The sequence below is a fragment of the Ipomoea triloba genome, chromosome 6 (genome assembly GCF_003576645.1).
Source record: "Ipomoea triloba cultivar NCNSP0323 chromosome 6, ASM357664v1".
NCBI classification, from domain to species: Eukaryota; Viridiplantae; Streptophyta; class Magnoliopsida; order Solanales; family Convolvulaceae; genus Ipomoea; species Ipomoea triloba.
In genome coordinates this window covers 19,370,415-19,384,975 of record NC_044921.1, presented here as the reverse complement: position 1 = coordinate 19,384,975, position 14,561 = coordinate 19,370,415, and the positions used below count along the sequence as shown (strand labels likewise).

Here is a 14,561-nt window from a genome sequence, read left to right as displayed (position 1 = left end):
CTTAAAAATAATTATTTTATTTATTTTTATTCTCCAACCAATTATTACTAATATGTATGGAAGATCACGGTTCGATACGAACCTAATCGAACACTGTAGCAATTAAACTTAAATAGATACGAACCTAATCGAACACTGTAGCAATTAAACTTAAATAGTATGGACGGTAGTTACGGTTACGATTCAGAACCGAAAAAATAAAATAAAATAATTGTTGAATTTAGAATATTTTTAAATAAGAAATAAAATTAAAAAAATAATAAATAAATAAGTTTTGATTGACGGTTCAAAATCGAAATTGTAATCGAACCGTACCGATTTATCAAAATAAGTGTTTGATCATTTTCACTATATATATCTGTGGTTCAGTTCCGGTTCACGGTTCAACAATTATTTTATTTTATTTTTTTCAGTTATGAATCGTAACCAGAACCGTCCATACTATTTCGGTATGATTGCTACAGTGTTTGGTTAGGTTCGAACCGAATCGTGATCATCCATACATATAAGTAATAATTTGTTGGAGAAGAAAAATAAATGAATAATTATTTTTAAGGATAAAAATGCCAATTTAACATTTAAGGGGGAAAAACATCCACTTTAATAACACATGGGGGAAAAAGTGCTATATGCACATAACATAGGGGGAAAAAGTGTCATTTTCCCTATAAATGAAAATAATGAAGAGAGTTTATATTAATTATTCATTAACGATTATTAAATATGTCAATTAAATAAATAATCAGATCACAAACTAACAAAAAGTAAAGTGCAGACATTCAAATAAGTCACACAAAATTTATATACACAATTTGAAGAAAATTATTTCACATAATCAAATCACAAACTAACAAAAAATTAAAGTGAAAAAATTCAAATAAGTCATACAAAATTTATTTACATAATGTGAAGAAATTCTCACACACAGGACCGTTCCAATAAAAATTGGGGCCCTGTACCATATCTTAATGTTGGTCCTTTTTCGAGTAATTTCTATATATAAATAATAATTATTCAAAAAATTGTATCAAAATATAAATATTGTATAAAAAATACATATAGAATTTTATTTAAAAAGTGACATGCATCGTGCACATTTAGACGCAAAATCATTAATCAAACTTTTGATATCAACTTCTTCCAAAAGCTCATTTTCAATGGAGATTAAAGTTAATTCATTGAGTCTCTCTTGCAACAAACTTGATCGTAAGTAAGATTTTAACAATTTCAACTTTGAAAAACTACTTTCTTCAGAGGTAATAGTAATCGGGATAGTCAATAATATTTTGTATGTAATAGTAGCATTTGGAAAACAACTCAGTTGTTTCAAGAAGAATTGAAGAATTAGTTGAATTGCGGTTTGCGATCTACGAAATTACTGAATTGTGAATTGGAAATTGTTGAATTGTTGAATTGTCGAATTTTGTTATGGTATTGCTGTATTTTATAGGGTTGGGAATTTAGAATTTGCTAATTGTCTAATTGAGATGTGAGATTATGATTTATGAAATATAATTGCGCAACGGAATTGACAATCTTTTTGGATTAGGAAATATATATACATTGGAATTGGCAATATATATATATATATAGGGTTTTTAAAACAATTGTCAATTGGGTTCAATTTCATCTTGTCACAAATTGGTCCAATTTTCATGCATTTAGCCTAAATTTTTGTATACTATAAAATTGGGGGCCCTGTGCGGCCGCACATGCTCAGATACGGCCCTGCTCACACATAATCATATCACTGGAAAACAAAAAGTAAAGTGCAAAAATTCTAATAAGTCACACAATATTTATTTATACAATTTTTGTAAAAATCTCGATCTCACACTTGTGGACCTACATTCAAGGGGTAAAACAATTCATTAATACTCTCATTAAGTATAGGATGGAGAAGTACTTGTACATGACTAAAAACCCTTCCTTAAATTCCTCGCTGTTCTTGTGCACCATCATAGATTGAGAATACAAACTTCGATTGCATAGCAGTAAGAAACTTCCTTGCTTTCACCAATTGACTCTGAACATCGGCTACAAACACATTGGTATACATTTTAAATTTTGAATGAAATTATCAAAATATAACGGGACGTTTAGCTGGAAGGAATTGCAATTATATCTCTACCTAATTCCACACAATTCCAAAGGTAAGTAAATTCCTTAGTTTGGTCGAGGGAATTGCAATTCCGCGAAATTGAAATTAACTAATTTTAATGGAATTAGAATCCCATGCCCCTTTGGTATTTCAATTTCATGGATTTTAGGAAGAAAAAATAACTTTGAAACAAAATTATCCATCTTTTTTTAACCAAAAATTGATGTTTGACCTCTCCCTTTCGATTATAGTGTGTGTTTTCTTTTTCTACTCTCAACACATAACGTCGTCGATCAGTAGGCCAACTTCAATCAAATATGTTTTCTCAAAACACTTGTCTATTTTATTACTTTTGTTATGCAACTATAGATTTTATTTACAACGTGTTACATATATAAATTTTCAAAAGCAAAATTTAAATTTGAATGGTGTAAATTGACCTGTTAGAAACAAAGTAGCTTTGGTGACCTGCACACAAGTGGAGAAGAGAACGAAGTCCAAGAAGGGATAATTATAATAGTGGGTCTTCAAAGTCTGAGGCATGAAAGATTAACTTCTTGTTAAGATCGTTCCCACATGCATCGGCATAGATCTCAATCACCTGCTGCTACAAATAAGAGAGAACGCGATGAGGTGTCTTGTGATATTCGCCCACATCATGTGTCTCTTTTGAATATATATGGGGGCTAATATACAATCATTATTGTGTGGACCATACTATCAAATAATGCACATTCAATATAAAAATAATGTACATTTAATATAAAAATAATGTACATTATATTTAGGGGATGTACATTATTTTTTACTGAATGTACATTATTTTTATAGTATAAAAATAATGTACATTCAGTACATTAAAAATACACATTTTATTATGGTCCACACAGCTCTGTGGACCATAATTTGCCAATGACGCCAAGCAATCAATATTTTTTAGGAAAGAGAAGGCTCGCTACCCTTTTGGTTATTGTACTATTCATTTGCTTATATGAGAGGGAACACCACGGTCTTTTTGCAATAAAAATTACCTCTTTAAATTTTATCTAAATAGAGTTCCTAAGGTTTATTATTCATTTCATCTTATTTAAGTGTTCAATTCTGTTAATAAAACTTAATTTTATTTTTAAAATATTTAAATATTAGCACATAAAATTTATATATATGAAAATTTTTATGATGCCATGTAATATTTGATACAACTATATAGGTGAAGCAAGTTGTACCGAATAATATGTTTGTGGTAAATAAGATTATGTGAAATGAGATGAAGAGAGAAACTATTAAAATTATCACAATTTTTTTGCCACAAAGCTTAAAGACAATTAGAACAGTGACATCTCTTTCTCTGTATGGTCCATTTTGTTCCTCTCAAGTCTCAACCCTTCTTAGTTGCTAAAATGACCTATGATGTGTGGGTGTGTGGATGTTGAATGACAATGAATATGAAGGGCAATAAAGGAACAATTGTATGAATAATGACTTTCAAACGTAAAAAAAGGGGTACATTTGTAAATGTTAGAAATAATTTCATGCACTTTCAAACACTACGAAGACTCTAATCCTTGAAAATTGGTTGGGTTTATGTGCCTAATCGGAGGTTCCTTATTGTGAAATGAGGCTATGATATTATTCTCAACAAAATTTGTCTTGAATTTTTAGGCAACAATATGACAAAAGCCTATATTGATTTTTTTTTTCGATTTAATATAGAAAGTTAAAAATCTAAATTGTTGGAGTTAATATCTAATTTAGTGTATCAATTATTTAGCCCTAAATGATTTTTTGTGCTTAATTAGGTATTTGACTGTGATGGTTTTATTCAATTGAATCATTGGTGATAGATTCAATGACTAAATCAAAGAAAATCGCTATAACAGATTACTCAATTGGGTAAAATCACTATTTTTTTTGAAGGGAAAAGAACAAGTGCATTAATAATCGACCAAATGCGAAATATAGGCCGGAGGTACAGACAACCACGACCCAAGGACAGACATAGAACCAGTCGCCCGCAGACTAACACTATTAAAATCACTTAGTTAAAGACTAACTTTGATAAAATCACTTTAGTCAAAGACTGAATTGAGTATTGATAGATATGAAATTACAAAGTTATCTTAGCAGAATACTCAATTGAGTAAAATTATCAAAATGGATGACCTAATTATGCATCAAAATAGTTTATGACTAAATTGAGTATTATCTCCTCATTGTTGATCGTGGATTGTGTTCTCTTCTCATTGTTTGATTGCACTTCTCTCTAATCCGTTCCCGCAGCTCCCCCGCATCTTGAAGCTTTTGATTCAGCCGACGCAGCAAAATGGTGGCCGCAGCCGTGGGATGTGTTTGCAGAAGTTCCATAATTTGATCAACATAATCTTCACCGTACATCCTTTCTATGCACCTCAGGTTCATAGCAGAGAAGTAATCTTGGAGATTGATTATCCCACCATTATTATCTCCATTCCCGTTTTCTTTCTGCAATAATTTCTCCGTCGCCTTCTTGGTTGATTCCAGGGAATGGAAAAGCATGTCGCTCTCGTACAATTGGTCTTCACATTCTTCCAATGTTGTTAGCTTTCTCGCCGACTCTGATACTCGAACGCGATGGCTTCGACAGTTGTCGTCGGCGGTGAACCAGGTGAAGTTGATGTACAGATCCGGATTTTGTTTGAATAGATCCGAGATTTGTTTGTCCACTTGGAGGATGTCTCCGTGGACTTCGAAATCCGTAATCGCTCGGAGAAACGAGGCGTAAATTTGATCGTCTTTCGAGAATTTTCGAATTTTGTTCACGAATTCGACGGCGTCGTTTTGGACTTCCCTTCGTCTCTTCAACGGTAATTGGGGCTGGGGATCGGACGTGGTCGGAATTTCGACGGCGTCGGCGGCGGTGGGGAGCGGCAGTTTGAGATTCTCCGGCAAGAAGTAGTTGAAGCCGGCGAGCAAGTCAGGGTGGTCGCGTAGGAGCTCGGAGACCTTGGGAAGGAGATCGGCGGTTTCTGTGTTTCCTTCCCCGAAATCCCTCAACGCTTCTAAAAGAGATTTAGATATGGAATTTGGCAAGTTTTGCTTCAGTGTTCTCACAAATGGGAGCGCTTTTCTTTCTACTTCGAGAGAACCCATGGTTTGTTTGTAAATTGTAATGAAAGAATTGAAGCATTGAGACGTTGAGCTCCTATATATAAGTCTTTAATTAGGGCGCCTATAGCCCGCCACTGTACTCTCCCAATTCACCCCGAATCAGGATTAATCAAGAATTCGATGCCCTAATTCACCTTGGATCAGGATTCAAAAATTCAAAAAATTCATTAGGAGAAGGTTCTGATATATTTACAAGGATGGGATTAAAATATAGGCTCTGATTTTATTGGTGAAAAAAATTAAAAATTGTGACAATAATATTCAATTATACAAAGTATCTCTTTTTTTTTGTTTTTGTTTTTGTTTTGGTGATAACCACCACCCAAGCTAAGCAGACACTATTTGACTCTTTTAAATCATGCTCTACTAACCTAAGCAACCAAGAGTCTCAACATATCTTTAGTAGGGGCCTCAAGAATTGTCGTTCTCATTTCTACATATTGACTGAAATTGGCAAGAAAATCAGCACACATATTTCCTTCCCTCATAGTGTGCGTGAAGATAGCATCTTCAAACCCCGAGACAAGAAATTTGTAATTAAAGATGAGCGTGGTGACAAAGTCACTAAGGTCATGGTTGTCACTCATCACCTTGACAACTACCTCTGAACCCAATTCCACAACTAACCACCGGAAACCCCATTTTTTATTAAGTTGTAGACCCTCACTTAGACCACACAACTCAGCAAAGAAATTGTATATGATAGCAATATTAAGCACGAAACATGCTATCCAGCTCCCTTGAGAATTAGGTAAATTTAGAAGGAAATGGTGTGTTATTTTGAAAAAAAAATAAAAATTTGTTGCATCTTTATTCTTTTTTGACAACAAGAACAAAAATTCATTAATAAGATCGTAATAAAGTACAGTAGAAAGGAAGGAGGGAGGTAAATTACTAAATTGAACAAGCAAGAAAGCGTTCTGTAATTTAGGAAAGTAGTTAATTTTGAAAAAAAAAATAGGAATAAGGTTCAAATTAGCCACTGAACGTAACCTTAAAATGCAATTAGACCACTGAACGAAAAAAATTTGCAATTAGGCCACTGAACACTACAAATGCATGCAATTTCACTTGATAGCAGGTTACATTCAATTTCATCAGGTTGTTTGCTTACATGGATGGTGATGTAGCATTTTAAAATAATTTTTTAATAATAAATATAAAAATTAAAATTAAAAATTTAAAAATATTAATTTAAAAATATTTTAATATTAATTTTTTAATATTTTTAATTAATTTTTATTTTAAAATTTATTATTTAATAAATATTAAAATTAAAAATTTAAAAATATTAATTTTTTAATATTTTAAATAATTATTTAATATTTTCAATTAATTTTTAATTTTAAAATTAATTATTAAAAAATATTTTAAAATGTCAACTCACCATCCATGTAAGCAGGAAACCTGATGAAATGGAAGGTAACCTGCTATCAGGTGAAATTGTATGCATTTGGAGTGTTCAATGGCCTAATTGCACATTTTTTTCGTTCAATGGCCTAATTGCACTTTCAGGTTACGTTCAGTGGTCAATTTGAACCTTATTCCAAAAAAATATTATTCCTATTTGCTTTATAAAAGTTTGAATGAAAAACATTATTTGGATAAAAAAATTTCAAAAAACCAAATAATGTGACGTGTGACAATTTAAACAATTCTATATATTTATTAATTTTTTTTTAAATTGAAAAAAAATTATGATAAATTGATTGGATAAATTTATGAGTAAAATATTAGTCAAGCACGTGAATATTGCTACCTAAAAAATTTTTAAATCTTCACCCATGTAATTAACGAATAGCGATGAATATAAAAAAATAGCATTTATTATATGTTATGTCAAAATTGTAACAAATCAAACATGTTGATTCAATCCTTTCATAAAGATCAAATCATTAGCCATCCACATTTATGTGAAAAATTTGGAAACAATTATATATATATATATATATATATATATACCTTAAGCATTAAAACAGCGACTTAAAATACACAAACCACGCACTTTAAGCTAAAAACATAAACCACGCACCTAAAGTTTTTTAAATGGTGCACCTAATAATACACTGCGCACCTTAAGTACACAAATCATACACACCTTTAAGTATACAAGCCACGCACCTTAAGAACACAAACTACACATCTAAGGTTTTAAAATGTCGCACCTTAAGTTTCAACAATTTATGCACTTTAAGCATACATATCACGCACTTTAAAAAAGGAACCTTAAAAAGAAAAATCACGCATCTTAAGCTTTAGGTCATACAAACCACGTTAAGAAAAAAATTATGTACCTAAAACCACGGCACAACCACACGAGAAACATTCCAACGCATCTTAAAAAGGAAAACATCTCATCATATCTTAACAGTTTCACACTTTGGGTCAGAGGAATGCGACGTCGTGCTATCTTTCTTCGCAATTTGCCAATTTCTAAGAGTCCAGACAGACACATCACGGTAAAAGCCAGCTATACCGTTAATTAACTGTACGTTAACCGTCATTTAAGTTTCCCCTGTTGATATTAGGGGAATGGCTATAAGATCTTTTGCTTGAACTGTCATGAAGATACCAGTATATCATTCCACTGAATTTTACACATATAAACCCCAAATTTCCCCGGAGGCTGGGAAGAGCGAAAATGGCGTCTCACAATCTGTTTGTGGCACAATCATCCCCACTACTGCTTCCTTCTCATCATCCATCCAAACCCAGGTACCTTTTTCTGCTACTTTTTATGTTTATTGCTTTCATTTTGGGCAATTCTTCTGTGAATATGGTGTATGGTATCATCAAGATCAGATTTTGGGTGTCTGGTTAAAGAAACCTGATTGAATGGTTGGAATTAATTTTCTAGGTTTGAGGATTCATGAATGGGTCCCCATTTGGGGGGTCTGCTGATAACCCAAGCTTCTTTTTGAGTTTTTTAAGAGCAACTGTAGTTGTAGAGAATAGAAATGTAGATGAAGTTTGGATTGGTTTTCATTGTGCTATGAGTGCTTTGGTGCTAAATCATGACACTGCCTTTTCATGGTTTTACTTGGTGAGACATATGTAATGTAAGTATCATCTCCAAACTGATGCAATAGGAATGGGTGATTGGTATGCATTGCAATGATTTAGAAGTTGGAGGTGTTAGATTGGGCTCCCCAAGTTATCGGAAGTGTGGAGATGGATCCTTGTTCGCAGAGCCAACGACAGGGACGGACTAAGAGGCTGCTAATTGGGCGATTTGCGATTTACCTCCTCCAAGGACTCTCGGGCAGGAGTTTTGGAGACTTAGAATAAGTCTAGCATAAATTGGAAAAGCTAATGTATCAAAAATAAAAATCTTGAGGTACATTAGCCAAGTAATTGATTCTATCATCTAGGTCCTTGGTGGGGATAGTGGATATAGAACACTTATATCCCTAAAGATTACAATGCCAAGTGTGCAAATTGATCATAATAAGATTTCATTGTTGTTGTTTTCACTACATGTCCCATGAACTTATTCACTAATCAGTAATTCTCAGATAGTTTATAGCGGCTACTTGTGTTGTTCTACTGCAGAGGAGTTTCCGGGAAAATGATTGTGAGGTGCACTTTGGAGCAAACTGCACCAAGTAAGGCTAGGGCTAAACATCTAGTATCAGGTCTTGCAGCATCAATAGTATTTCTCACTCAAGTTAACCCGGTTAGTATTTTTTTTCCCCTAGTTACATTCGTCTCATTTGTTTAGAGCTACACACTCGGCAAATTTCTTTAATGTGATATAACATTTATTCAGATGGTTGGTTTCTAAAACTCGTTTCTTTCTCTTCTTAGTAAGTTTTAATTTGCAGATGTGACTAGAAAGTATGGATTTGAAACTAGAACCCAGATTCATCTAAGAAGTATGTACTTATAACAAATTAGTCGAATAAGGCTAATTCAACCTGAATTCTCTTGGGCAGGTGGTCGCAGCAGATCTTTCTTATCAGAATAATAATATGTGCCAACTCGCAAGTGCTGCAGACAACCTGCCAAGTCTTCCTTTGGAGGGAGGGAACGACAATGATGGAATGCTGATGATGATGAGAGGTATGACTGCGAAGAACTTTGACCCGACTAGATATGCTGGACGATGGTTTGAAGTAGCTTCACTTAAACGCGGGTTTGCTGGACAAGGTCAGGAAGATTGCCACTGTACCCAGGTGAATGTTAAGGGTGGCAACTATGATACCATACACGGGAAATTTCTGTTTTGTATAACTAATGAAAATTTTCGTTTATAACTTCCTCGGGGAAGCTGGCTAGTTAGCGTGGGTCTTTTGTGGAGAACAAGAGAGTGATAATCTGTGCTTTAAAATTTGATTATTTTTTATGATGAGATTAATATGTGCCTAATGCATGATATTCATTGTACAATGTTGTAGGGGATTTATACCTTTGATGTAAATGCAGCTGCTATACAAGTTGATACCTTCTGTGTTCATGGTGGACCTGATGGCTATATTACTGGGATAAGAGGGAAAGTTCAATGCCTTTCTGAGGACGAGACACTAAAAACCGCGACTGAGCTTGAAAAGCAAGAGATGATAAAGGGAAAGTGTTATCTCCGGTTTCCCACACTCCCGTTTATCCCCAAGGAGCCTTATGATGTGATCGCAACTGATTATGACAATTTCGCCATAGTTTCGGGAGCTAAAGACAAGAGCTTTGTTCAGGTAACTAAAATGTTATATTCAGGAATAGTAGAATCTAATTTACCTAGTTTTTTTTTCCCACACAAATGTGCAGTGTAATGGCCATACATTTGATTCGTTAATGATAAACACGTGGTTTGTCAGATTTATTCGAGGACACCTGATCCAGGACCCGAGTTCATTGAGAAGTACAAAGCTTACTTAGCGGATTTTGGATATGATCCGAGCAAAATCAAGGATACTCCACAAGATTGCGAGGTCATGTCTAATAGTCAGCTTTCGGCAATGATGTCCATGGCCGGGATGCAACAAGCTCTAAACAACCAATTTCCCGAGCTAGAGTTGAAGGCCCCTGTTGCATTCAACCCATTTACGAGTGTGTTTGACACTCTGAAGAAGCTTGTTGAGCTTTATTTCAAGTAGTAAACTTTCTGTTTCTCTTTGTACTAAGCTGCCCTCTGTAACTGATTTCTCTTCAATGTTAAAATGTATAGCCATGATTCATAGTTACGCCATTTTCTCGAATTTGGGCAAAACAACTTGAACTATACAACTATTATCTGGTGCCAAAAGGTTGCGGGTTCAGACAGGGCTTCCCGATAGCTTCGAGAAGCTAAGCTTCTTAAGCGGATTCTTGAGAGGGCTGGCCTGTGGCTTATCAGTGCTCCCGCATTTTATGTCCACGATTTCCACTATGCGAAGTCCCCTTCTCACAGGTTTTGTTGTAACGGGAGTTTCATCCACAGAACTAGTTTCGGGTTCTAGAATAGGAATTTCGTGGGCTTTCCTGGTGTGGTTCTTTGCTTTGCGCCCAACTTCAGGGCTTTTATGACCTTTACCGTTTCTGGTTCTGCTGCTGCTGGCTTCATTTGGCGACGATTTGGGTCTCGTTCGTTTAGGACTCGTAGCAGCACCAGCAACGAAAGAACAAATCGAAGGAGGCTTCTTTGTGCACGATGATGCTGGTGTCTTAGCAGCAGACTTCACAGACTCTAATTCTCTCGACATTAGCACGCTAATCGTACCTGTGGTTCCAACCTTCATGGACCCTCCACCACCCTTGATCGCCTCCAGCGTTTGAACCATGGTGTTCTACGCGCTTTCTGGGGTCGCTTCCTGCAGACACAGCGAACTGATCTCATTAGACAGACTCGAGAGTTCAAGGATTATCAGCACAAAGACTAACTGTCGAGCATGTACTATATAAACATAAATGTACAGTCCAACTATCAGCTTAGTCTTTTAGCTGAGATGGATCACATGCTTCAATTAAAACAACTGCAATCTATCCTCATCATATAAATGCATGTAAAACACAGTATTTTGAATGAATTCGAGTAGCATAAGTCATCTACAAACGAGAATGGCTTCCATGAATCTGCAAATTTCATCACTACCTTAGACAAAGCAGAACAAACTTGGTCCCATGAAGAGGGCAACTAACATATAATCCATAGTGATCTTTATAACACCAACTATTAAAAAGAGGGACAGAGATAACAACAAAAGAAGCAAAAAAGATTTAAAAAACAATAAGATAAATATTAACCCTTTTGAACCACGAAAACCGAAAGAAATCTATAATCTGAACTACTCTCTGTTCTCAGCCTCTGAATTGCTCCAAAATGAATTATCCCAAAAGTCTTGCAGCAGTAAGGAATAGATTCCAAGTCTCCAACTGGAGGGGAGAAGGATGAGGGCCAATCTCAAATTTGAAGCACAGATGAATGAATTCTGAGACACTCAACTCTATATATATATATACATACATATATGCATCTAAAAGATGAACAAACCCCACATTCATCTGATACTCCTTGCATTAGCAGTAAACTGCGTTGAGCATAAAATATATAAACATAAATGTACAATCCAACTATCAGCTTAGACTTTTAGTTGAGCTAAAACACATGCTTCAATTAACCGGTATATAGAACAAGCCCAGTTATAAACTGTGATATATTTGATTAAATATTCAAATGCTGCCCCCACAATATATATAAAGAAAGAACAGGAGCTCTGATCAAACAGAAAAATGGACTATGAAAACCAAAAAGATATTTTCCACTTTCCACCATTACAGTATAGGTAAACCACCACCCCTCAAAAACAATTTTTTTATTAAAAAGATGAACAGTCCTTATGATTTTTCACAGACCCAAACAAAATCACAGTGTTCAAGGGGCAGGTAAAGAAAACCCCACAAAACCAAAAACACAGATCTGGACTAAACAGCAAAACATCATTATGGTAAATAATATAAAAATCATTTGGAAGCTCCAGAAAGAAGTATAGAAAAGATTGTGATGAGAAATTTACCAAGAAAGGAGGCTCTTTTAGGTGTTCCAAAGATTGGCAGGCCCAGAGGCTATGGTGATAACAGAGAGCCAAAATCATACATAAACCACAAAGCAGTAGAGGCAAAATTTGGAAGAATAATGGCAGGTATCAGTTACTATTATATTGGATTCTATCACTTTCAAGAATTCTGCATCAATTCTTGCATGAGCAACTATTAAATTTTTTTGTTTTAGTTTATGCTTCTCTAGTAGGGAAGGGAGTTGTTTAGGAATTAGGCTCCTCTTACCAGTCAACCAAGAAAGAGGGTTATCAATTTATTACTACACTATAATTATAATGCTTACAGATATATGTCAAATGGGTCAAGATTCCCTCGTTTCCACACCTGTATTGAACCTTGCCAGTAGTAGCATTGGTGGGCCAATTTGCAGCACTCTTTTTGGCAGGTTGATATGTGTAAGTTTTTTTTTTAGTTTTTTTTTTTTAATTTAATTTAATAAATAACCCAATTTTTCACACAATTTTGTACATAAAGAGTCCAACTCGAGCTCAAACATTCAATGTTCGTGACAAAAATTTAACCCACATTATTGCTGGAAACTATTTCTCATCAATTGAACATCTACTTTAACTAACATAAGTGATTTTTCAATGACTAGTTTTACCATTATAATAACTCTCCAACGATTAATATGGCAATACAATAAGATTCAATTTTTTTTTGAAAAGAAGATTCAATTTTGTTAACTTTTTATACAGATAAAAAAAATGTATTAGTGATATATATTGCATTGATAAATTATAAATCTTACAATTACTTTCGAGTTTTACAACTTTTTCTTTTCAACATATCCATTCCCTCTCATGTCCATTACAACAAGTCAATGAAGGACTATCAATATTTTTAGACTCTTGGCATCCACGTCAATTCAGTGGTTTATTAGTCTTGTGTGAAATCATTTTAAATGAAATGTGTAATACTTGTTAGTAAAAATGAAATGCTTTTCTAAAATCTCATAAAAATATATTATATTTTTACTAAAAAGTATTACGTATCTCATATTATCTCTTTTCAGTATAGACATCAATTTTATTATATGTTTTTATTTATTATACATTTTTATTCACATACTCTGTTATTATATTACACATGTTTATAACTTGAAATATCACATAAACATTGAAAGTAGAAGTGGCGAAAAAAAATGAAAATACTATGTGTATTCCTATTTTAATTTCTATTCTCATGCACAAAATTTTGATATCGACACTTGTATAGGGACCCACATAAAAAATAGCTTATCAGTGTCCGCCACATTAAAAAAAAAAAAAAAAAAAAATTAGAGAGTAAGATTTGGGAATCCAGCCATTTAATAGAACTCAAAAAAAAAAAGAAAAACACACATATGATCCATAAAAATGTGACATTCACTCATTCATTAGTCAACACCTAATACAAGTATTTAGTGATAGAGTAATAGAAGAGCGGGTTGCCAGCTTATAGGGGAAGAAAAAAATGACATGAGTACAAGTAAAGTCAACAAATTTAAAAAGGGGGAAAACCAAAGAAAAGGCGGTGCAAATTGATGGAGATTGATCTGCCTTTGTTCTCATCAATCATCGTCTCACCAAATTGCCGCACAAACGCATGAACCAATCATTGCCTCTTATTTGGAAAGCAAAAACCTCAAACTACCTCTTCTTTTGCCACCAAAATCTCTAATTATTCTTTAATTTCTTCCCAATTCTAACATTTGAATTGCTATCATTTTAGTTGTAAACCACTGTTGAGTACTACTTTCTTTCTTTGCAATTGATGTATTCTCCTTACTCACAAAAAGCGAAATCTCTAACTTCGAGATTTAATACCTTAATCCAATATGATTTGTGAAAGTGATAAATTATAACGATTTAGCAGTCCATTAGGTTGAAGGATCAATGTATGATGCTTATAAGAAGCCCACCACATTAGGTGCCACTCGACATTGCAGCTGTCAAGACTTGATCCTGCATCTTTATCCATAATCTACCACTTAAAAACCAATTGAGCTATCTGGGCAGCGCAATCGTTGTATTCTCATATTTGTCATTGTGATGGCAATGAGATCTACTATTAGAGACTCCTATACATCCATCCAATTACATACCACTCTAAATAAAATTACATTTTTGAAAAATACATAGTTCTTTTTAATTTTATTTAAACAAAACAAAATTTTAAAAAAATTATCAACTTTAAAAAATCTTTTGATATACGAGAGGTACATTTGAAATGTAAGAAAAATAAAAATTTATCGTGATTATTATGTAACTTTTAGAAAAAAAAAAAACTATATGTCTAAAAA

At 33.8% G+C, this 14,561-nt stretch overlaps 3 protein-coding genes across 3 annotated transcripts; 1 reads left to right on the top strand and 2 right to left on the bottom strand.

Moving 5' to 3' along the window:
* Positions 1-4,169: 4,169 nt before the first annotated feature.
* Positions 4,170-5,273, bottom strand: LOC116023034 (paired amphipathic helix protein Sin3-like 1). Its single transcript, XM_031263981.1, has one exon. It carries the CDS (start codon positions 5,228-5,230, stop codon positions 4,304-4,306), a length of 927 nt encoding a protein of 308 aa, XP_031119841.1. The 5' UTR covers positions 5,231-5,273; the 3' UTR covers positions 4,170-4,303.
* A 2,616-nt stretch (positions 5,274-7,889) lies between these two features.
* On the top strand, positions 7,890-10,425 carry LOC116023161 (chloroplastic lipocalin). Its single transcript, XM_031264140.1, has 5 exons — positions 7,890-7,963; positions 8,801-8,924; positions 9,184-9,423; positions 9,646-9,936; positions 10,060-10,425. Exons 1-5 carry the CDS (start codon positions 7,890-7,892, stop codon positions 10,336-10,338), a joined length of 1,008 nt encoding a protein of 335 aa, XP_031120000.1. The 3' UTR covers positions 10,339-10,425.
* LOC116023162 lies at positions 9,954-12,605 on the bottom strand. The gene is made up of 2 exons (XM_031264141.1): positions 12,235-12,605; positions 9,954-11,031 (listed from the first exon to the last, which is right to left on the bottom strand). Exon 2 carries the CDS (start codon positions 10,999-11,001, stop codon positions 10,498-10,500), a length of 504 nt encoding a protein of 167 aa, XP_031120001.1. The 5' UTR covers positions 11,002-11,031; positions 12,235-12,605; the 3' UTR covers positions 9,954-10,497.
* Between the last annotated feature and the right edge of the window lie 1,956 nt (positions 12,606-14,561).

Bases quoted from the DNA above. Each gene is read 5' to 3' on its own strand.
- LOC116023034 (XM_031263981.1), bottom strand. From the start codon at position 5,230: ATGGGTTCTCTCGAAGTAGAAAGAAAAGCGCTCCCATTTGTGAGAACA.
- LOC116023161 (XM_031264140.1), top strand. From the start codon at position 7,890: ATGGCGTCTCACAATCTGTTTGTGGCACAATCATCCCCACTACTGCTT. The intron at 8,925-9,183 runs GTTAGTATTTTT...TCTCTTGGGCAG, and splicing joins TTCTCACTCAAGTTAACCCG to GTGGTCGCAGCAGATCTTTC. The intron at 9,424-9,645 runs GTGAATGTTAAG...ACAATGTTGTAG, and splicing joins AAGATTGCCACTGTACCCAG to GGGATTTATACCTTTGATGT.
- LOC116023162 (XM_031264141.1), bottom strand. From the start codon at position 11,001: ATGGTTCAAACGCTGGAGGCGATCAAGGGTGGTGGAGGGTCCATGAAG.